Raw genomic sequence first — 22,796 nt, 5'->3', positions numbered from 1 at the left:
CAGGCTCCTTGAGGCTCCTGCACACCTGAGTTGAATGTTACCCACAGTCAATTGTGTTTGGTCTCAAACTTTCTGGTGTGAATTACATTTGTTATTGTAATTGCATAATTTAATGAAATATAATATAAATTGATGAAATGAGCACAAAAAGAGAGTTGTTGTTTCTATAAAAACTTAATTAAATGCTTTAGAAAATCTTGATAAAGGTGATGCTAAAAAAATTGCGGCCGAATTGGGTGTGGAAGATCTAGCCCTAAAAGACTGGAGAATATTCTATATCTTGGCTGATGGTGGCTGCATGACTGTGTGTGTTTGTCAAAACCCTTAAACCGATACACTACAGAGGATGAATTTTACCATAGGCAAATTATACCTCAGTGTCTCAAAAAAAGATGAGAGAAAACATTGTAAAAACTAGGACTTTGCTTTCAGATGAACTTTAAATTATTTTTCTACCTAAAAGAAATGGAAACTGGAAATGGGAGTTAAGGTGTGATTTGTGTGAAAGACATGGCAGATTCCAACCAGGGAGGGCCTCCTTGAAGAAAAGGTCCTGGTCCTGCATCAAAATATGCTAAATGAATGTATATGTTTTATTTTTATTATTTATTTATTTGTTTGTTTTTGAGACAGAGTCTTGCTCCATCACCCAGACTGGAGTGCAGTGGTGCGATCTTGGCTCACTGCAACCTCCGCTTCCCGGGTTCAAGGGATTCTTCTGCTTCAGCCTCTGGAGTAGCTGGGATTACAGGTGTGTGCCACCATGCCCGGCTAATTTTTGTATTTTTAGTAGAGACGGGGTTTCACCATGTTGGCCGGGCTGGTCTTGAACTCCCGGCCTCAAGTGATCCACCCTCCTCCGCCTCCCAAGGTGCTGGGATTACAGGTGTGAGCCACCACCCCGGCCTACTTTTATTTTTTAGGGATAGAGTCTTGCCATGTTGCCCAGGCTGGACTCAAACTCCTGGGCTCAAGCGATCTTCCCACCTGAGCCTCCTGAGTAGCTGGGACTAGAGGGGTGCCACTGCACCTCGCATGTTTTATGTTTAAAACAAAAATAAATGGTTTAAAGAAGGTATTGGCTGGGCACGGTGGCTCATGCCTGTAATCCAGTACTTTAGGAGGCCGAGGTGGGTGGATCACGAGGTCAAGAGTTCAAGATCAGCCTGGCCAAGATGGTGAAACCCCATCTCTACTAAAAATATAAAAATTAGCCAGGTGTGGTGGCAGGTGCCTGTAATCCCAGCTACTCGGGAGGCTGAAGCAAAGAATTGCTTGAACCCGGGAGGTGGAGGTTGCCGAGTGAGCCGAGTGAGCCGAGATCATGCCACTGCACTCCAGCCTGGGAGACAAAGTGAGACTCCATCTCAAAACAAAACAAAACAAAACAACAACAACAAAAAAACCAAATGTACCTATTGGCTGGGCACCGTGGCTCACACCTGTAAGCCCAACACTTTGGGAGGCTGAGGCAGGTGGATCACCTGAGGTCAGGAGTTCAAGACCAGCCTGGCCAACATGGTGAAACCCTGTCTCTACTAAAAATGCAAAAATTAGCCAGGCATGGTGGTAGGTACCTGTAGTCCCAGCTACTTGGGAGGCTAAGGCAGGAGAATTGCTTGAACCCAGGAGGTGGAGGTTGCAGTGGGTCAAGATTGTGCCATTGTACCCCAGCCTGGGTGACAGAGCAAGACTCTGTCTAAAAAAAAAAAAAAAAAAAAAGAAAAAAAAGAATGTATGTATCATTTTTATGATTCTCTCCTTTTGTTTTTGTTTTTTTGAGACGGAGTTTCACTCTTGTTGCCCAGGCTGGAGTGCAATGGTGCAATATCCACTCACTGCAACCTCCACCTCCTGGGTTCAAGTGATTCTCCTGCCTCAGCCTCCCGAGTAGCTGGGATTACAGGCGTGCGCCACCACACCTGGCTAATTTTGTATTTTTAGTAGAGACAGGGTTTCACCATGTTGGTCAGGCTGGTCTTGAACTCTTAACCTCAGGCAATCCGCCCACCTCAGCCTCTCAAAGTGCTGGGATTATAGTCGTGAGCCACCGTGCCCAGCCATGATTGCCTCCTTTAACTAACTTAAAAATATATTTTTTGTTAACTAACAAACCACCAGTCCCAGTTACATCTGTTGAGAGGGATGACATGCTATTTGCCTTTGCACTAAATGACTCTACACACTCTTGTGTCTTCCAAGTTCTCAAAATTTCTTTGCATTGTTTTTTGGTCCACTTTTGTCAAAAAAAAACCGCTTTAGAGAGGTGTAATTCACGCACCATAAAAGTCACTCATTTTAAGCTTACAATTCAGCGATTTTTAGTAAAGTTCCTGAGTTGTACAATCGTAGGACTTTTCCCTTGCATCAAGCTGTCAGTTGTTTCCTCACACTTAGATCAATGTGTCCACCTTTGACAGCCCCACTTTCTAATTGGCTGCTTCCGAACTGCTGTGATGATTAAAACTGTGGATAAAGACAGAGTCAGCAGGCTTTGAGAAAGCTTCTTCCCAGTGAGGAAGATGCACAACTTTGGTGTAGATTGTGGCATCTGTTTTGTCTGCTCTGAGACCCTTTAAGCTTTTCCTGCTGGTTCTCAGTTCTGATTCCATAGGCAAGTCTACAGTGAAATATTGCTTGATTTAACTACTATTCAACCCTGCCTTCTCCAGACCCAGTGCCAGAACTGAGCTCAGGCCCTTGTTATTGCCCTCCTGGGCTATCACAATGACCCCTGTGTCTCTATCTTCAAAGAGTAGAGTTCTTTTAAAAACAAGAAAATAGCTGGGCGCAGTGTCTCATGACTGTAATCCCAGCACATTGGGAGGCGAAAGTGGGAGGATTGTTTGAGCCCAGGAGTTTAAGACCAGCCTGTGCAATATAGTAAGACCCTGTCTCTACAAAAATGTTTAAAAACAGATTAGTTGGGTATGGTGGTACACGCCGCTAGTCCCAGCTACTCAGAAGTCTAAGGTGGGATTATTGCTTGAGCCTCGGAGATTGAGGTTATACTGAGCTATGATCGTGCCACAGCACTGCAGTCTGGGAGACAGGGCAGGACTCTCTAAAACATAAATAAATAAATAAATAAATAAATAAATACAATAAAACACTTAACAAATTTTTAAATGAAAAATGTTATATATCTATATTAATAGAAAGTATAGCACCATGAACCCCCAAGTACCCATCACTCAGCTTTAGTCTCTGCCTCCTGGGTTCAAGTGATTCTCCTGCCTCAGCCACTTGAGCAGCTGGGATTACAGGTGCGCACCACCACGCCTGGCTAATTTTTGTATTTTTAGTAGAGACAGGGTTTCACCATGTTGACCAGGCTGGTCTCAAACTCCTGACCTCAGGTGATCCACCCGCCTTGGCCTCTCAAAGTGCTGGGATTACAGGCATGAGCTACGGCGCCCAGCCCGTGTGACCATTCTTACTTCGCCTCTACTGCCACCCACCTCCACTGCACCACTTTCCTCAGGGGTTATTTTAAAGCAAATCCCATTTATCCCATCATTTCATCTAGCCCTGAATATCCCTCTACAATGGCATACAAGCATATTTTATGGCAATTATCAAGTTACCTGCCAATCTCCCCCTTAAGACTGTGAGGTCCCAGAGGTCAAGAAGGGTCTTATTTTTATTAATAATAGTGATAGCGGGCCAGGTGTGGTGGCTCACATCTGTAATCCCAGCACTTTGGGAGGCCGAGGCAGGTGGATCACCTAAGGTCAGGAGTTCTAGACCAGCCTGGCAAACATGGTGAAACCCTGTCTCTACCAAAAATACAAAAATTAGCTGGGTGTGGTGGTGCACACCTGTAATCCCAGCTACTCGGGAGGCTAGGGCAGGACAATCGCTTGAACCTGCATAGGTTGCAGTGAGCTGAGATTGTGCCACTGAGCTCCAGCCTGGGCAACAGAGTGAGACTCTATCTCAAAACAAAAAATAGTGATAGCATAAGTTGGTGGTATAGACAGTGTCTAGTTTAAGATGGCTCCCATTTTATCCCCTCTCCTCAAGCATGGGCTGGCCCTAATAGCTTGCTTCAAATGAACAGAATAGGGCAGAAGTGGTGGGATACCATTTCCAAGATTAGGTGACAGAAAGACTGTAGCTTCCATCTTGGGTGCCCTCTCTTGCTCTTCTGCTCACATACCCTGTTGTGAGCTGCCTTATGGAGGAGTCCACATGGCAGGGACCTAAGGGAAGCTCTGGCCAACAGTCCAAGGAGAAACTGAGGTCCTCACTCCAATAGCCCCTGAGGACATGAGTCCTAGCAGCAACCACAAGAGTGAACTTGGAAGCTGAGCCTTCAGATGTGATTCCAGCCCCAGTGGACAGTGTAACTGTACCCTCATGAGAGACCTTCAGCCACGGGCATGCAAAGAAACTGTGAGCTAATAAGCATTTGTGGGTTTAGGCCATTAAGTTCTAGGGTAATTTGTTACACAGCAGTAGATAGCTAATACAGGTGACCTTTTTCTCTGAGCACTTAATATGAGCCAGGAAGAGTGCTAGACACTTATGAATTATCCCTTTAATGCTCACAGCTTTCCATATCCCTATTTTACCACAAGGAAATGGACTTATAAAGGTCAGTAGACTTGCTCAGTCACAGCCAGGAAATGGCAGAGCCAGGATTCAAATGTAGGTGGGGTCATGCAGCCATCTCCATTTCAGTTGTATCAGGCCTTATGTCTGGCACACAGTAGGCATCCTGTGAATCCCAGCTGAGCTAAACCATGTTGGCATCAGGGAATGGGGGTGCGGGCTGGAAGGAAATACCGCTGGGGGACATGGACAAGGCCCAGCCGAGCTGCCCCAAAAGAGCTTGCTCCCATTCCAAGTGGTACGGAGAGCACCTTCATAAACACCCAGTCTCTTCCACAAAGACTGGAAGTGTCAGACTCCAGCACTGCTGCAACGCCAGCGAGGGAGGCAGGGCTGTGATACATGAGGCCAGGCTTGCCCCTGTTAGTCAGGAATTTATAACTCCTGGAACTCCAAATGACAGCAACGTTCTGAAATGAGTTCATGAGGAGATGCATAACTGTGGGTTAGTGAATTTGAGGTGTGGGGGTGGTGTGGGGAACCAATATCTCCAGACATCCCAGCTTCTATTTATTGGGGTGAGAAGCATCAGAAGCCAACATCAGGCTACTTATGGCATTTGTCACAGAAAGAAAAATGTCTCAGAATGGAACTGGCTTAAAGGCCTGAAGCCCATAATTGAAATGTAAAGGTCTTGCTCTTCCAGGGCCTGTGGAGGTAATAACTTACATTCCTTACCTCATTCTCTGTCCTGGGTGGGACATTTTCTAATAAATCTATTCCGTTGACCACAACACTCTTCTTTTCTTTGATGGGAGCCTTAAATACCATTTTTGAGGACTTCTTATAGCCTTCTTTCAAAGACATCAGCACGGGATCTAAAGAAGGCAAGGGAAACGCTCTCACTGACGATCCCATGGACTGTCAGGTGATGGTCCAGCAGGCTGGGTGGGAGGGAAGTTCAAACAGGGGGACAGACAAGGAGAACTGGGGTGAGCTGCGCTGAAGGCAAAGGCTGCAGCCGCCTGTGCTCTGTGGAGCCCCCCGCTGTGGTACCTCGGTTGATGCCTCCCAGCCATTCATCCGGGGTCAGTGCTGGCTCCGTGCCTGGTGTCATTGGGTAAATGTCTTCCTGGTAGGAATCTGACTACAGTGGGAGGAGCAGAAGAGAGGACACATGGGGGGCTGCTGGGAAAGCCCCTACTCTTCAGTCAGACTCTTCTTACTGATCTCCAATCACGCTACCTGCTCTCCTGCCTCTATGCCTTTGCACTGTGTCTCCCTCCTGGAACTACCTGACTGCACTCATGAGCAAACCCAACTGTCCCCATCTGAGAATGCCCCTCACCCCAAATTAGGTTTGAAGACCCCAGTCCACAGCACATCTCTCACCTGGGTTTCTCCAGGGTCATGGTCAGTGGTGAGCAGGCTAAGAGGTGATGCAGGCCCCCCTCCTGGAGCCCAGCCCAGCCCCACTTACCCTCCGGGGCACGATCATGGAGATGGGCTCGATCAGGCCCTTGAGAGTCACCAGCTTGTAGAAGCGGAACACCTCGCAGGCTGACACATCCAGCCCGTGCTTGGGCATGACCCCTGTAACAGGCACACATGTGGCTCCATGGGGTCCCAGAAACTGTGTCTCAGTGATATCACCCCATGATGTTCTGGGCCAGGGGAAAGGCTGAGGAATGTACTTAGGTTTGGAGGCAACGGCCCATGCAGACGGCAGGGGGTGGACCGGGGCACCTTCAATCAGTCTCTGTCTCTGGGTGGTCACTTCTCAAGCTCCTTGGGCCAGACCTGCCTCACCACAGTGCGTGCTTTAGAATTGGACCCTTTAGAATTGGAAGAAACTGCAGAAACATTTGAATCTAGCCCACTCCTTTTCTAGATGAGGGTCCAGAGAGGGTCAGAGGGCAAGGGGTTACCCAAGGTCACAGAGCACAGCAGGGGCAGGGCCACAGAGCCCATTACCCTCTGAAATGAACAGTCATCCCTAAGCCTCCTGTGTCTCCAGTCCTGAGAGAGAAAGGAGGGAGAGGCCATTCCCCATACACCCAGAGGTCTGGATGCAGCCTAAGATTGCTGTTCTGTTCTATGTCTCCTAGAACCAACAATGTGTGCACATGTTTCCTGTGTGGGTTCACTTACCACATGTCCCTAACAGCTGCCTCTGCTGAACATCTATCATGGGGACGAGGGGCAGTGTGGTGCTAGGAGCACAGCTCTATCTAGGGGTGGACCAACGGTGTTTGAATCCTGACTCTGCCCCCTTTCCATCTAGGAGTCCTTTGGCAAGTCACAACTCTCTGAGCTTCCAGTTCCTTGGCTGGTTCGAGGAGGACAACAGTGGCCCTACCTGAGGTGATCAGCAGAATATGTTCCAAGACACTCATTAACTGCCTGGCACCGTGACGAGCACAGACCACATTCATTTCTTTCCCTGTATTGTGAATATGAGTTAAGGCTCTGCCTCTCCTCCTCTGGGCTGGAAGCCTGCTCTTCCACATAAAGGAATTCCAGCAGCTGGAGGTAAGGGGTGAAATGGTTTCCCAAATGGGATTAAGAGCCAGCAGATTCGGTCTGAGTTCTTCTTCTGCTACTTAGCAGATAAGACCTGCCTCAGGTGAGTTGCTTAACTTTTCTGAGTCTACAAGAAGTACCTACATCACAGCAAATGCTCAATAGTGGTCACAGGTGAGGAGGATGAGGATGAGGATGAAGTGAGTCATTCTGAGTCCTTCCTGCTTCTTTCCTCTCCACCCCTCCATATCCGATACCTTAGCAAGTCCTGCTGACATTACTTTCTAAACATCTGGATTCATCCTGTTCTCCCCGTCTTCCTTCTCCCCACCTATTATTCTCTCTTGCCTAAAAGTCTGCAACTTCTTCCTAACTGGTTTCCCTGTCTTCCTCCTGCCCCTCCCAAATCCATTCTCTCTACTGAAGCCAGAGAAATCTTTTTTTTTTTTTTTTTTTGACAGAGTCTGGCTCTGTTGCCCAGGTTGGAGTGCAGTGGTGTGATCTTAGCTCACTGCAACCTCTGCCTCCCAGGTTCAAGCGATTCTCCTGCCTTAGCCTCCCAAGTAGCTGGGATTACAGGGGTGTATCACCACACCCAGGTACTTTTTGTATTTTTGGTGACAGGGTTTAGAGACAGGGTTTCACCATATTGGCCAGACTGGTCTCGAACTCCTGACCTCAGGTGATCCACCTGCCTCGGCCTCCCAAACTGCTAGGATTACAGGCTTGAGCCACCACACCTGGCTGCCAGAGCAATCTTAACTAACATTTCGGATCCCATCATGTTGTCTCATGTCCCACTCAAGAAAAAGAACCCTCCCCATAATGATTTCCTTATCAAATGCAAACTTCTTTCCCAGGCTAATGCATCTCATGGATTCAGCCCCTGCCCCCCTCTCCGACGGTCTCCTAACATCCTCCCCCCATCTCCTGCTACATCACAGAGTCTACACCATGCTCAGCCACACTGACCTCCCTTCTGCTCCTAGAACATGCCAGGCTCATTCTGGCCACAGAGCCTTTGCACTAACCATTCCCCCTGCTGGGACTGCTCTTTCTCCTTCCCATCTTTCAGAGCTCAACTTAAAACATCATCATCACAGAGAGGCCTTCCCTGACCACCGGGGTAAAGTAGCCCCCAGTCATTTTCTGTTCTAGCACACCATTTGACTCTCTGCCTAGAACTCATTCCCATCCAATATTTTTCTCATTTGTTTATTGCCTGTCTCCTGCTCAGTGCAATGTGATCTCCATGAGAGTAAGGCCATGTTCTATTTTATTTGCCACTGGACTTCGTGCAGGGTCTGGTACACAGCTGGAGGTCAATAACTGTTTGTTGAACAACTATGTGAAGGAGCAGGAGGAGTCAAGTGCTCTGCCAGGTGTCTTGCACATATGGTCTCTAAGCCTTACATTAGCCATTCAAGGAAGGTTTGATTATCCGCATTTTATAGATGAGGAAACTGAGACCTAGAGGGATTAAGTGCACAGCTGAGCCAGAATGTAAACCCAGGTCTGACTCCAAAGTCCAGGCTGATTTTTATACTATTTGATGCAGGAGTGACAGTGAAGGAGGTAGGGATGACAGAGTTGGGGAAGAGTAAAGTTGATGGAATGGTGATTAGGACTTCGGACAATCTTTTGGTTTCCATTTTGCTGTTGGTCACTGGAGTGGGCTCTCAGGCCCTTTCAGCCCCGATGTTCCTGAAGCTGGCCCTCAGGCCCTGTCCATAATACCAGACCCACAGGGAAAGCAAGCTAGACTCAAGCTCCAAAGAGGATCACCCGCAGAGGTGGGAACGGGAGGTCCCTGAAAATAGGTGTTTCATTGGGTGATTTGGACCCGAAATATAGAATTGCTGAATCATATGCATTACCAGGTTAGTTGAAAGGAAGGAAAATTGGTTGTAAGACTTTTAGTGGTGGGAGAATGTGGGGTCTCACTCACTACACTACACCCTGTCAATCCCAGAGCCCTCTCTGGGTTTCTGCCTGAGAGCCTAGGGAGCTTGGGGCTGCAGTCACGGGAACACCTGGAACTTCTTCCTACCCTATCAGGCAGACAGAGCTGCTGCTGGGATCTGGGAGTCGCGGCTTCCTAGAGGCTCAGGAAGGGACTTGTGCCTAGACCCCACTCTGACCTCTAGTTACTGGACCACTTCCCACCATCGTCATAGCCACTGTGGGCTTCAGGCTCCCCATCTGCGATCAGGAGTGCAGACGCAGAGCACATGCTGGCAAGCTGCTGCTGATGGTGGATGTGAGCACGGTGGGGTGACAGCGCTGGTCCAGTGGGCAGTGACAGCTGCAGCAGGGCCAGCTCTTGCAGGTTCTGTTCCAACTTGCCCATGTGCTATGGCCTTCTGAGTCTGATTTTCCATTTAAGGGAGGGGGTGACCCATGGGCCAGATGTCCTCCCGTGCCATGAGCACACCAGCTGTGGCAGCCTCGGGGCCCCTTACCTAGGCCTTTCTGCGGGGCTGGGGAGCGGAACTCCATGAGGTAACTCAGGTAGGGCTTCTCAGTGCTGATCTCGTAGTACCGGATGTTTCCATCACCCTGGGGTCAGAAGAGATGGAGTTGAGGAAGGTGGCAGGTAGGGAGGGCATAGCAGGGCCTGGTCCCAGGAGCCAGCTGAAGACAGCTCTCCCCTGTGCCTCATGGGCAGTTAAAAAAACCAAGGAAACCTGGCTTCTAGGCTCCTGGTGGGTGCACCACAGGGGACTCACTGCAGGTGGAGAGGTGGAGGTGGATGGGCTGATGTGAGTGTGTGTGTGTAGACGGCCTTTCTGACAAACAAGGCTGTATTCACCAAGGTTCTCCTGGCGGGTATCTCAAATTCCATCATTCATCACTGACTACACTGCAGGCTCTCATCTTTATTCCAATGTAAAAGCCCACTCCAGCTCACCTTTGAAGGAATTCTTGGTAGCAGACACTTGAGTAAGGATGGGTGTCAGACTTGAGGGCAGGTGTGGATGGGAAAGGTGAGGCCCAGGAACTTGGAAGGTTAGGCTGGCTACTCTCAAGGGGGTGGGGCAGGTGCAGGGGTGCACTGAGGGCAGGGCTCTCCCACAGGCTGCCCCGGGCCCTCCTCCACCTCCTACTACCTTTCCAGCCAGGTAGAGCATGTGGGTGTCAGCATCATAGAAGGGGAACAGGAGGCCAGAGAGCCCATCAATTTCCTCTTCGATCAGGGGCATGGAGAGGTCCTCCTGAGGGAGAAGAGCTGGTCTCAGCCTCTCTGCAGGCAGGATGGCATGCCCCTCCCCAAATCCCAGGAAGGCCTCTTAGGATGGCAACTACTTTATGTTAAGACCTCCCCTAGATGTTAAAAAGCCCGTCCTATGGGTGGTGGCAAGACTGATTTTCTCGTCACGAAAAGCAGCCAGGGGCAGTGGAAAGGGTCTTACAAACAGGAGGCAAGGGACTTGTTCTCATTGTCCCCAAACCTGCTACTTGCTATGTGTCCCCAGGTAAGTCTCTCGATCTCTCTGGAGCTCAGCCCCCACTCTGGAAAAAGAGGGTGAACATCTTGCAGGTGTGGCCGACATTGTTCCTTGAAGCCTCTGTACCCAAGCTCGGCCTCTGGGGGTCTCTGTCTGATTTCTCCACTGGGAATGCTATGAGCAGCTGGTGTGCGGGCCCAGGCTCCTGACTTTCTGAGGAAGTGACCTCCGAGGCATTGATGCTTCCTTTAGCCCAAACCCAGCAGGCCTCCCCATGGCTGACCTGGTCCCAGAGGGCAATCTGTCTTGTGTTCCACCTGGAGACCCCTGTCGTGAGGAGCCGCTTCATGTTCCCCAGGAACACCACCCGGTTCACTCTGTGGTTTTTGCAGTTGGCCTCCTAGTAGGAACAGAGGGAGGTGGTGAGCCAGGGTCCCCAACATGTGGGTTCTGCAGTGGCATGAATGGTGGTCCCGAAAAGATACACCCATGTCCTCAGCCCTGGCCCCTGCAATTATTTCCTTATTTGGAAAAGGGTCCTTGCAGATGTGGTTAAGCTAAGGATTTGGAGATGAGATTACCCTGGATTATCCAGGTGGATCCTGGATGCCATCACGAGTGTCCTTGTGGGAAAGAGGTAAGATTACAGAGACACACAGGGGAGAAGGTGTGTGACCCTGGAGGCAGAGACTGGAGTGATGTGGCCACCAGCCACGGGAGCCAGCAGCCCCCAGAAGAGGCAAGGAATGGGTTTTCTCCTAGAGCATCTGTAGGGAGTACAGTCCTGCTGACACCTTGATGTGGGACATCTGGCCTCTGGAATGGTGAGAGAATACATTTCTGTTGTTTTCAGCCACCTAGTTTGTGGGCATTTGTTACAGCAGCCACGGGACACTGTTCTAAGCACTGTGCAGCAATGACTCCACAGATGCCTTCTCTGCCATTTCCCAGAGAATGTGGGGAACAGGGAGCGAGAGGGGAGCCAACGTCCACTAAGTCCAGTTGGGGGCTACACCGCTTCAGGAGCTCTCACCAGGGGCATTGCTTTTCATCCCCATAACAATATCTATCGGAAGAAATCATTATCCCCATTTTGAGGGTGAGGAAACTGAGGCTCAGGAGGACAAGAGACTCATGCCCATCACTGCTTCACAGCTTGCCTCATCAGGGAGTGCCTCCTTAACTGAGCTGTCTTGGGCCTCCTTTCCTGCCCACTGGCTCGTGACACTTGATTTCCTCCTAACACACAACAGTCCTCGGCATCAGGTAAGTTGGCAGCAAGTCAGAAAAGAGGCCAATGGGGCAGTGCACATATTCAGGCTGGCATCACACACTCTGAACTCTAGTTCTAGCTCCGCCAAAAAAGTGTAGCCCAAGAGAAGACCTTCACCTTCCCTGGGCTCATGGCCCCATTTGGGAATTGGAGATGGGGGTTCTCTGTTCATAAACATTCTTTCTGTTTGGCATGGGCTCTGGGTTTGAATCCTAGCTCCTCCTGGAACTGTGAGATTCAAGTCTCCCAACTTCGCTAAGGTTCAGTGTTCTCATGTATCAAATGAGAGGAGTAACAGCACCCAGCTGAGAGGGTTGTCCTGAGGATTAAATGAGATGATGTGCAGAGCCCCGGGCACAGTGCAGGCCACACAGTGAGCTCTTAGCAGATGTCAGTTAACACTAATCATGCTAAGCAACTCTCATTATTCTTATTTGTAGTGGTACAGGTTGAGTAGCCCTTATCTGAAATGCTTGGGCCCAGAAGTGTTTCAGATTTTGGATTATTTCAGATGTCAGAATATTCACATTATACCTACTAGTTGAGCTTCCCACATCCCCAAATCCAAAATCTGAAATGTTCCAACGAGCATTTCCTTTGGGTGTTATGTCAGTACTCAAAAAGTTTTGGATTTGGAGTCTTTTGGATTTTGGATTTTTGGATTTGGGATGCTCAACCTATAGTAGTAGAAAACTTTCTGGTCTTGTAATATTGGACTATTCCAAGGTAAACACACCCAGATCAAGCATTAATCCCTTCTTGTGTAGAAGGCAAACCTCAAATATCATCCATATTTTCCATTCCATCTCTCCCCATGACCAGCACACAGCAGGTGCTCAAAAAATGGTAATTGCTTACTTCCAAATGGCACTTAACCCCTTCCCCAAACCCAAGACCCAGGAGATTCAAAGACCAAAAGTGGAGCTAAGTTCACCATCAAGCCTGGCACCCTAGCCATTTCCCTCAGGCTCATCCTATCAAGTGGCTGGGCAGTGAGTCCAGTGTCTCCTCCTGTGCCTGTGGTGGACTTGGTTAACACCTGCGGATGTATGCACTGAAGGCTGTCACCAGTTCAGCCCCCAGAGCAAGCCAGAAGAATCCTGTCTGGAGGTAGGGGGTGCAGTGGGGACAGGAAAGGGTATGAGGTCCCTCCCCACCCAGAACAAGGCAGAGTTCCTATGAGCTGAGAAGGGCCCAGGAGAGAGAAAGGTTGTTCAACAGAGGTGCAGTGAGATGCACTGGAGAAGGGGGCTGGCACAGCCTTTTTTTTCCGGGCCTGCTGAAAGCTGAGCCCCAGCCCTCAATACCTTCCCCTTCAATCTCAAAAAATGTAGGGTTCCACCTGCAGAACACGGCCAGAGCGGGGCTCAATCACACGCAGCTTCTTGTCCTTGCACGTGGTGGTGAGCAGGCTGCCGTCCGTGTTGAAGGACATGCAGAGGATCACGTCCGTGTGGCAGTCAATCATCTTCACCGGCTCACCCACATCCAGGTTCCAGATGAGGACCTGCGAGGGCAGATGCACGGGAGGCAGGGTCAGTGGCTGCTAGGGTCCTGGGGTGTTTGTCCCCAGTCCACACTTGACTGCCCTGGGAGAAGTGCCCCATGCAGGGCCTGGGGTGTGCTGGGGTGCAGGAGGGGGTCATTGAATTCTATATGGAAAGGCTGATACATCCCTGGCACACAAATCCATCAATATCCTTGGTCAGATCCCAGCACCAGCCTGGGCTCAGTTTATGGAAGAGCAAGAAGGATACATGTTCCTTGTCAGGTCCCATGTGGTCAGCCCACCTTTTTTGAGGATGTGCCTGGGGCTCGGGGCTGAGGCTCCACTTTTTGCCCTCCAGCAGCTTTGGTTACCCCTTTTGCCACCTCTTGGTTAAGAAGTGGCCAGGCAAAGGGTGTGGGCATGGAAGGGGCATTCTCCTCCAGTCCATCAACCACCAGAGAAGGCAGAAAAGATGCCTCCGGCCTCTGTGGACCCCAGGAATGACAGGGTGCACAGGAGTTGCTCAGTTGCGTGTAGTGAATGAATGAATGAATGAATGAGCAAATGAACAGATGAGGCAATATTGGTTGCTTAGGAACCAACAGTGCTTCCTACGGGTACCCAAAAGGCCCCTTTTTCTTCCCCAATCCCTCTCCACCCAGCTGCCTGCCCACTGCATACCTTGTAGTCGTAGCCAGCGCTGAACAGGATGTTGTTGGTGGTGGGGTGCCACTCGACCAGCCCCACACGCCGGCTGTGCCCGTGCAGCTCCAGGAGTGCCTCCGTCATGTTCCGCTTCAGCCCGCCCTCGGGGATCTCCCAGATCCGCACCTGCAGAGGGAGATGAGGGTCCAGCCTGGGTGGACACGGCCAAGAGGGCCCTTGATGAGAGGTGCCCCTTTCCTCGGACACCAGGCTTTCTGAGATCTGCCTGATGAGCCACCTCCTGGCTTGAGGCGATGGGCAAAGCTCGACTGAGGCCTGCTGGGAGGTCTCAGGGTGTGGCTGGAGAGGAAGGAGACCATCTCTCTGCCTGTGGGAGGTTTTCTCTGGGAAGTCTCTGCAGACCTAAGAACTGTTATTACTGGCATGTTGCTACTGCTGTGGCCTAGCCCGGACAAAAAGAACATGCATGAGCCCCTTTTAGCAAATGTTGTGTTAAAAAGCCTATCCTTGCTTCACATGCCACATCCTTCTAGGAGACTCTGCCTTCCTGCTACTCTGCTCAGCCCCACTTTGGCTGTTTGGACCACAGGGCCTTATTCCCCACTGTGTCCCCCACCCAGGATGGACCCCTGGGCAGGGGGAACTGCATCTGGGAGGCTGAGGGGCCCCAGGTCTCTCCTGAGAGATGGTGGACTGGAAGGCAGAGACTGATCAGATGTTGGGGCCTGAGCTGAAAGGATGGGCAGAGCCTGGATAGAGCTGCTATTTTCAGTCTTGTGGATACTGATAAAGAAGCAGAAAAAGATGATCTGCAGAGAGGAGGATGGGACATGCAGAGAGAAGCAGAGAGGAGACCACGTGGCCCCAGACAGGGAGAGACTGAGCAGTTTCTCTGCAATCTTGGAATCACCCCCCTAATTATTTACATCAGCCCTGGTGGGCTTCTGTCACTCAAAGCAAACCTCCTCTGCATAGCTTCAACTATTTAATCAATAAGGTAGGTGGTAGGTGGGGGGAACATCCCTGCCCTGTTTCACCTACTGGTAGAATGAAAAGACACAATGGTATAACAGTTTATAAACTGCAAAGTGCTCTAAAGGCCTAAGGAATTATAATTGTTATTATGATCATTAATATTATTCATTACAGTCTAACTGGTTGGAGAGGAAAGAGCACATGTGACTATAATTTAGGACACTTTAAAAAAACAAAAAAAGAAAAAGAATCTTTCAGCCTGAGCAACACAGCGAGACCGTGTCTCTACCAAAGAAACAAAAATTAGCCGGGTGTAGTGGCGCACGCCTATAGTCCCAGCTACTCGGGAGGCTGAGATGGGAGGATCGCTTGAGGCCAGGCACAGAGGTTACAGTGTGCTGAGATCCACTGCACTCCTGCCTGGGCAACACAGCAAGACTCTGTCTAAAAAAAAAAAAAAAAAAAAAAAAAAACACAAAAAAGAATCTTTTCAAAAATCTGAACTCCACCCTTGCTAGTAAGGAGAAAAACAGGAAAAACAGCTTTGAGATACCGTTTATAATCTGCTAAAATAGCCAACCAAAAAAAAATAAAAAGAGCCAGTGTTGGCAAGGTAATACTAGAAGTTATAGATTGAATGGATGTTGGTCGGATTATAAATCAGAGTAGCTCTTTTGGAAGCAATTTGGCAATCTTTAGTAGGAGCCATAAAGACGTTTATATTATACTCTTTGACCCAGTAACTTCACTCTTAAAATACAATATAAGCAAAAATCTCCATGCATGAAGATGTTCACTGCAACATCATTTATATGGAAAATGTAGAAGCAGTGTAAGTGATCAACATTAAAGGAACAATTTAATACATTATATCAATATGTAATACTAGTCAATTGATTATAATTCCAAAGGCTATGAATAAATGCAGAAAGCATGTTAAAGAAAGTCAAGTCCAGGTGAGGTGGCTCATGCCTGCAATCCCAGCATTTTGGGAAGCCAAGGCAGGAGGATCACGTGAGCGCAGGAGTTCAAGACCAGACTGGGTAACATAGTGAGACTCCGCCTCTACAAAAAATTGAAAAAATTAGCCAGGTGTTGTGGCATGCACCTGTAGTCCCAACTATTCAGGAGGCTGAGGTGGGAGGATCCCTTAAGCCCAGGAGTTCAAGGCTGCAGTGAGCTATGAATGTACCACTGCACTCTATCCTGGGCAACAGAGTGAGACTCTGTCTCAGAAAAATAAAAAAAAAGGAAGAAAGCCAAAGGCAGGGCCAGGCACGGTGGCTCACGCCTGTAATCCCAGCACTTTGGGAGGCCGAGGTGGGCGGATCACGAGGTCAGGAGATCGAGACCAACCTGGCTAACATGGAGAAACCCATCTCTACTAAAAAAATACAAAAAAATTAGCCAGGCATAGTGGCGGGCACCTGTAGTCCCAGCTACTTGGGCTGCTGAGGCAGGAGAATGGTGTGAGCCTAGGAGGCGGAGCTTGCAGTGAGCCGAGATTGCGTCACTGCACTCCAGCCTGGGCGACAGAGCAAGACTCCATCTCAAAAAAAAAAAAAAAGAAGAAAAAAAGAAAGCCAAAGGCAGACCAGAGGTCCTGGGAGCAAGGCTAGGAACTGGGGTGCCCCTCAGGGAATTCCTTGGACAAATTTTCCTTCTTGGTGCCTCCTCCTCATACTATAAGAATGAGCATTTCCCTTATGTGTGTTCCCCCCACAGAGCCAGCTCCTGTGGCTGTTGACTGGGAGGTTTCAGGGTAAGAAAGGCAAGTTCTGTCAAGGGTTTGGGGTCACCCTTGGGTGCACCATTCTCAGTTTCAGTAAATCCATTTCAAAAGCCCACTTGCAAAAAACTTTATAATTTGGGGAGAGTTTGAAATATTTTCCCATCCCCATTGTCATCCCCTTTGGTGGCTCCAACCCTCTAGTAAAGTCCAAGACTCCCATACAGTCCTGTGAGATGGTGGGAGGGGGGGAATTGGGGGAGGGAGTGATGTATAGGGGGCCCAGAATACCCCAATGCTCTTTCCTCAACAACCCCTGCACCAGGGCGTTCAGGGATGAAGACTGGTCTGGAAGTGACTGAGAGGGTGCAGGGGGAACAAGCTGGTGAGTACATAACTCAGTTGTCACCAGCAAAACACATTCCTTCTGTCCCCAAATGTACTGTAGAAAGGTGACCCTGAAGCTGGGAGACTAATGCTTGGGCTAGACACCCACCTATCGCAGACACAGACACATAGACACACACACTTCTTTCTTTTTACCCAGAAGGGATACTATTACACATGTTCTTTTTCAACTTGCTTTTCTCACATAACAGATCCTGGGCATCTTTCCACACCACTCCATGAATATCTACCTTATCTTTTTAAGTGGCCAGAGACGCATCTGTTGTGTGACCGTTCCATGATGAATATAATCGACCTCTATTAATTGACATCTAAGTTCTGTTCACTTTTTTCCATGATTACAATTTATTCTATGACAAACATGCTCGTAATACAAGTTCGTGCAGTGGTGTGGATATTCTTGCAGGAAAATGGCTAGAAGTGTTTCATATTTTTTATAGTTACTGTAAAATTGTCCCCAAAAACTGTCCTAGTTTTTAACCCACAGAGTCTGAGACTGCTTCATTATGCCTCTAAAACTATACCTTTAAAAAACTGGATTTTTACCCATCTGATAGGTCAAAAATGCCACCTGTTGTTTGGATTTGTGTTCCTTCCATTCTTAGAAATACCGAGGACAGGCGTGGTAGCTCACGTCTGTAATCCTAGCACTTCAAGAAGCCTAGGCGGCAGCTGGGCGTGGTGGCGCATACTTGTAATCCCAGCTACTCAGGAGGCTGAGGCAGGAGAATCGCTGGAACCTGGGAGGTGGAGCTTGCAGTGAGCCGAGATTGTGCCACTGCACTCCAGCCTGGGTGACAGAGCGAGTCTCCGTCTCAAAAAAAAGAAGCCTAGATGGGAGGATTGCTTGAGCCCAGGAGTTCAAGACCAACCTGGGCAACACAGTGAGACCCCCATCTTTACAAAAAAGGAAAAAAAATTAGCTGGATGTGGTGGCATGCTCCTGTAGTCCCAGGTACTGGGAAGGCTAAGGCAGGGGAAGATCGCTTGAGCCCAGGAAGACGAGGCTGCAGTGAGCTATGATCACGCCACTACACTTTAGCGTGGGTGACAGAGTGAGACCCTGTCTCTAAAAAAAAAGAAAAAAAAATACCAGGCATCTTTTCTCATGTCTACTGGCTACCCTTGTCTGCACTTGAGTAGGAAGCTCTAAAGCTTTCCGACTCAAAGGTAAGAGATATTTGGGGGTAGAGGATTCTGTCTAGGGATGTCTCATACTGTATCTTGGTGCATAAGCATTGACTGAGGTAGAATAGTTGCCCCTGGCCATCAAGAAAGATCTTTGAAGCCAAAAGTTGAGCCTCATTAACTCCACTAACACCTCCCGAGGGCCTCCTATGAGCCAGTGGGGTGTGGTGTTGAACTTGTCCATGCCTGCTCTTGAGTAGCACTAAGTGGTGCATGCAGACAGAGAGCCTGTGGGGGCACAGAGCTGTTGGAAAGCTTGAACCCAGCTATTAGGGGGACCAGGGTGGGAGGGCCTGGGAGGAGCAGTGTTGGAAGAGAGGATGTTGAACTAAGTTTAAAAAGACAAGTTGGGATGTTGGAAATGGTGAGGAGGCAGAAAAATGCCCAGTGTGTGTGGGGTCAGGCGCCAGCAGGTAGGGAACCTGCACGGGGGTCAGCCTGGCTCGTATGGAGCAGGCTGGCTGGTGGAGAGGAGGCCAGAGGTCATGTGTGTCATATCTCGTCACTGAGGCTTGAAGAAGCCCTGCTTGGGCCCAGAGTCTCAGAAGAAAACTCTTTCCCAGGACACCCTAATTCCTGAGCAACCCAGTAACTGAGGCATCTCTGGGTTACACCTATGCCAGGGTAAGGTAGAGTCACATGGGGGGCTGTGGAGTGAGCCCCAGCCCAGGTTCCAGTCTCACGTACTAGCTGAGTGACTGTGAACAAGCCAGTTAACCTGTCTTGAGGCTCAGGCTCCTCATCCAGAAAATAGAGACTGTACCTGTTAGAGGTGTGTGGGTTCAAGTAAACTGGGTGCAGAGCTCTTGGAAGTGTGAAGCCTTCTAGATACATGAGCTGACATGCTGAGGTGACAGCTCTGCCTAGGAGCCTAGGGGCTAAGCCCAGGGATGGGGGGTCAGGGTAACTGGTGTCTATGCCCAGGCACCAGCCCCTTAACTGGATTCACGTCTCATGGAATGAAGGGCTACAGGTGGAAACCAAGAGAGCTGTTTTCACCAAGAACTGTTGGATGTAGGGTCTCAGGCAGGGCTTGAGGGACTCAGATGAATAAATATCCCACAGAGAGGGAGAGAGGTGCCTTGCTTTATCCCCATTTGATACCAGCCACTTCCCTCCCTGGGTCCTGGTTTTCTCATCTGCACATTTACTTTCTTTTTTTTTTTTTTTTTTTTTTTTGAGATAGAGTTTCACCTTTCGCCCAGGCTGGAGTGAAGTGATGTGATCTCAGCTTACTGAAACCTCCATCCCCTGGGTTCAAGGGATTTTCTTGCCTCAGCCTCCCAAGTCACTGGGATTATAGGCGCCCACCACCACGCCCAGCTAATTTTTGTATTTTTAGTAGAGATAAGGTTTCGCTATGTTGGCCAGGCTGGTCTCGAACTCCTGACCTCAAGTGAGATCCACTGTACCTGGCCTTCATCTGCACATTTAGATAGCATTAGTTAATCTTCCAAACTTTTCTGCTTTGACATTGAATACATTACTGAGAGAAGGAGACGGGCTCTGCTTGACCCATGGCTATAGCAAACAGTTGGCACCACATGCTACAGAGCTCAGAGGAGGAGCTGGAGTTCACAGTGGGCCTGAGTAGCTGGGAAAGGAATTCCAATCCCTTAGTATTCAAGGGATTTGTTGAAAACAGAGTGGATAAGGCATGGGAGGAGCCCTGTGGATCTGCTCAGAGGTTGCTCTGGGAGGTTACTTCAATTCAACAGGAAACTCAGTAGCGTTTGCCAAACCGGATTTCTGGAAGGAAAGGGTGGGGAGAAGTGGCAAAACCACTCTCTCCAGCAAGCCTGCCTTGCTGGGGACTGTCCCCTTTACAGGTCCCTGGGTCAGAGCCTTGTTTAACTCAGTGATGTTCAACTCAACAGAACATACCCAGCTCCCCTCTGTGTGCCAAACAGATTAGATACGGGGGAACGGTTCTTAGTCTCAAGTAGCTGTCAGTCTTGTTGGGGAGGCAGCAGACACTGCAGACAAGGCAAAGGCAAGGCAGCTGATAAGGACAGTTAATAAAGCTACAAAACCAACTGTCCCTGCACACGGGAGAGGGAGCAACTGGCCAACAAGCAAGAAGCTTTGTGGTCTGACAGCTCTGTTAGAATCCAGGCTCTGACCTTATTGGCTGTGAGATTTTCCCCAAGTTTCTTAGCCTCTCCGAACATCTGTCTTCACACCTGTAAGGATAATTATACCCATACAGCAGAGCTGCTATAAATACTAAGTAAAGATAAAATGTATACACTACCAAGCAGATGACCAAAGAATAACACTTAAGGATGCTTACCTAATATTAATTAAGGATCACACCCAAGTTTTATAGTGGTCAAACTTTAGATGTAATTGAGTTATAGTTTTCTTTTTTTTTTCAGACAGGGTCTTGCTCTCTTACCCAGGCTGGAGTGCAGTGGTGCAATCTCGGCTCACTGCAGCCTCCACCTCCCAGGATCAAGCCATCCTCCCACCTCAGCCTCCCAAGTAGCTGAAACTACAGATGCGCACCACCATGACCAGCTAATATTTGTATTTGTGTGTGTGTGTGTGTGTGTGTGTGTGTGTGTGTGTGTGTGTAGAGACAGGGTTTTGCCATATTGCCCAGGTTGGTCTCGAACTCCTGAGCTCAAGTGATCTGCCCACCTCTGCCTTGCAAAGTGCTGGGATTACAGGCATGAGCCACCGAGCCTGGCCAAGTTATATTTTTCATGTGCACTTTGTTGCCCGCTGTGTAGTCAATACATATGATATGAAGTTTGTCTCCATTTTATGGAATGCAGCATAAACTTCATCTTTAAAACGCGTACATGATTATGGAGGTGTCTGGTTGGATCTCTGCTTTCTGACATGTTGAGGGTCATGACTGCTAGTGACTTAGGGCTAGGGCTGTTAGCCCCTCTGATGACACTGTTCCTAAGGGGCAGAATTCTCCATTTAAGGGACCTGCTGCTTATTACACAGCTACAGCAAGCAGACAGTACCCACTGTCTGTATATATGGTATAGAAGTTCACAGGAGGAGTTGGAGTTCACCATGGGCCTAAGCAGCTAGGAGAAGATTTGATATCTAACCCCTTAGTAGCTACTTCAAAAAACAAACAAATCTGTTTTGGGGTGGCGTGGGGAAGAACAGGACAGTATAAGATATGGTTTCTGGGCTGGGCGAGGTGGCTCACACCTGTAATCCCAGCACTTTGGGAGGCCCAGGCGGGCAGTTCACTTGAGGTCAGGAGATCGAGACCAGCCTGGCCAACATGGTGAAACCCTGTCTTTACTAAAAATACAAAAATTAGCTGGGCGTGGTAGTGCGTGCCTGTAATCCCAGCTACTCGGGAGGCTGAGGCAGGAGAATCACTTGAACCAGGGAGTCGGAGGTTGCAGTGAGCTGAGATTGCGCCACTGCATGCCAGCCTGGTGACAGAGCAAGACTCCATCTCAAAAAAAAAAAGAAAGAAAAAAAAGAAAGATACGGTTTCTGGGCTGGGCACAATGGCTCACTCCTGTAATCCCAGCACTTTGGGATGCGAGGCGGGTGGATCACTTGAGTCCAGGAGTTTGAGACCAGCCTGGCCAACATGGTGAAACCCCGTCTCTACTAAAAATACAAAAATTAGCTGGGAGTGGTGGTGTGGGCCTGTAGTCCCAGCTACTTGGGAGGCTGAGGCATGAGAATCGCTTGAACTCAGGAAGCAGAGGTTGCAGTGAGCCAAGATTGTGTCACGGCACTCCAGCCTGGGTGCCAAAGTGAGACTCTGTCTCAAAAAAAAAAAGAAAAAGAAAAAGAAAAAGATATGGTTTCTGCCCTCGAGAAGCCTCCAATTTAGCTGTATACAGTACACAATCATTGGCCCCAAGATTTCCATCTAACCAATCCACAGAGATGGTGCCTGGGTCCAAGAGCACAGTAACTGTGATGTCTCCTGCAGTGAAGAGAAAAGCTGAAGGTGTTTGCTTAGGGGCCAGGAGGCTCCTGGAGCTCTCTCCTCCCCGTTTCTTGTCAATCATTCTGTTCATTCTAAAAATTGAGTTTATCATCATTCATCTAAACAAGAGGTAGAATCTCAACATCTACCTTGATTCTGACATCTTCTGAGCACTGGACTCACTGTTTGCCAATATGGGAAACGAATCCCACCAAACCCAGGGAGGTAGGAGGGGCAAACTGAGGACCCAGAAGGAAGCATTGTTGAGCATCTACTGCTGTGAGTCCTGGGAGGGGGTTGCTAGAGGGTGCATGAAGTGGTTGTTGTGGCGCTGGATGCATGAAAGGATAAGTGCTACCTATTATTATTATGACTACTAATGACTGTCCTTGCACAGATAAGGAAATGAGGCCCACAGAGGTGAGAAAACTTGCCCAGGTGTCACAGCTAGGAAAGGAGGAGCTGGGATTCAAACTCAGAATTGGAATCAGGCAGACTACCCTCCTCCTCTCTTCCACACTCCTGCCCGTGCCCGTACCTGATTTTTCCTTCTTCCCTGGGCTGGACCCAACCCCCTGAGGAGGACATGATCTGTCCTTCTGCTTATCATGTTGGCC

General features: G+C 49.1%; 1 protein-coding gene across 6 annotated transcripts in view; it reads right to left on the bottom strand.

The window, feature by feature from the left end:
* The window catches only part of CORO2B (coronin 2B), a 215,245-nt gene that overhangs the window by 2,982 nt on the left and 189,467 nt on the right, over nt 1-22,796 (bottom strand). For all 6 annotated transcript variants that reach the window (XM_063698656.1, XM_063698655.1, XM_063698657.1 and 3 more), the window contains 8 exons: nt 13,973-14,122; nt 13,145-13,309; nt 10,813-10,929; nt 10,191-10,295; nt 9,543-9,639; nt 6,038-6,150; nt 5,614-5,704; nt 5,296-5,435 (listed from right to left, as the gene is read on the bottom strand). In XM_063698656.1, the coding sequence (XP_063554726.1) occupies nt 5,296-5,435; nt 5,614-5,704; nt 6,038-6,150; nt 9,543-9,639; nt 10,191-10,295; nt 10,813-10,929; nt 13,145-13,309; nt 13,973-14,122 (978 nt within the window). The remainder of the gene's footprint in view (nt 1-5,295; nt 5,436-5,613; nt 5,705-6,037; nt 6,151-9,542; nt 9,640-10,190; nt 10,296-10,812; nt 10,930-13,144; nt 13,310-13,972; nt 14,123-22,796) is intronic.

The sequence above is a fragment of the Gorilla gorilla genome, chromosome 16 (genome assembly GCF_029281585.2).
Source record: "Gorilla gorilla gorilla isolate KB3781 chromosome 16, NHGRI_mGorGor1-v2.1_pri, whole genome shotgun sequence".
NCBI classification, from domain to species: domain Eukaryota; kingdom Metazoa; phylum Chordata; class Mammalia; order Primates; family Hominidae; genus Gorilla; species Gorilla gorilla.
This window is presented reverse-complemented; position numbering and strand designations above follow the sequence as displayed.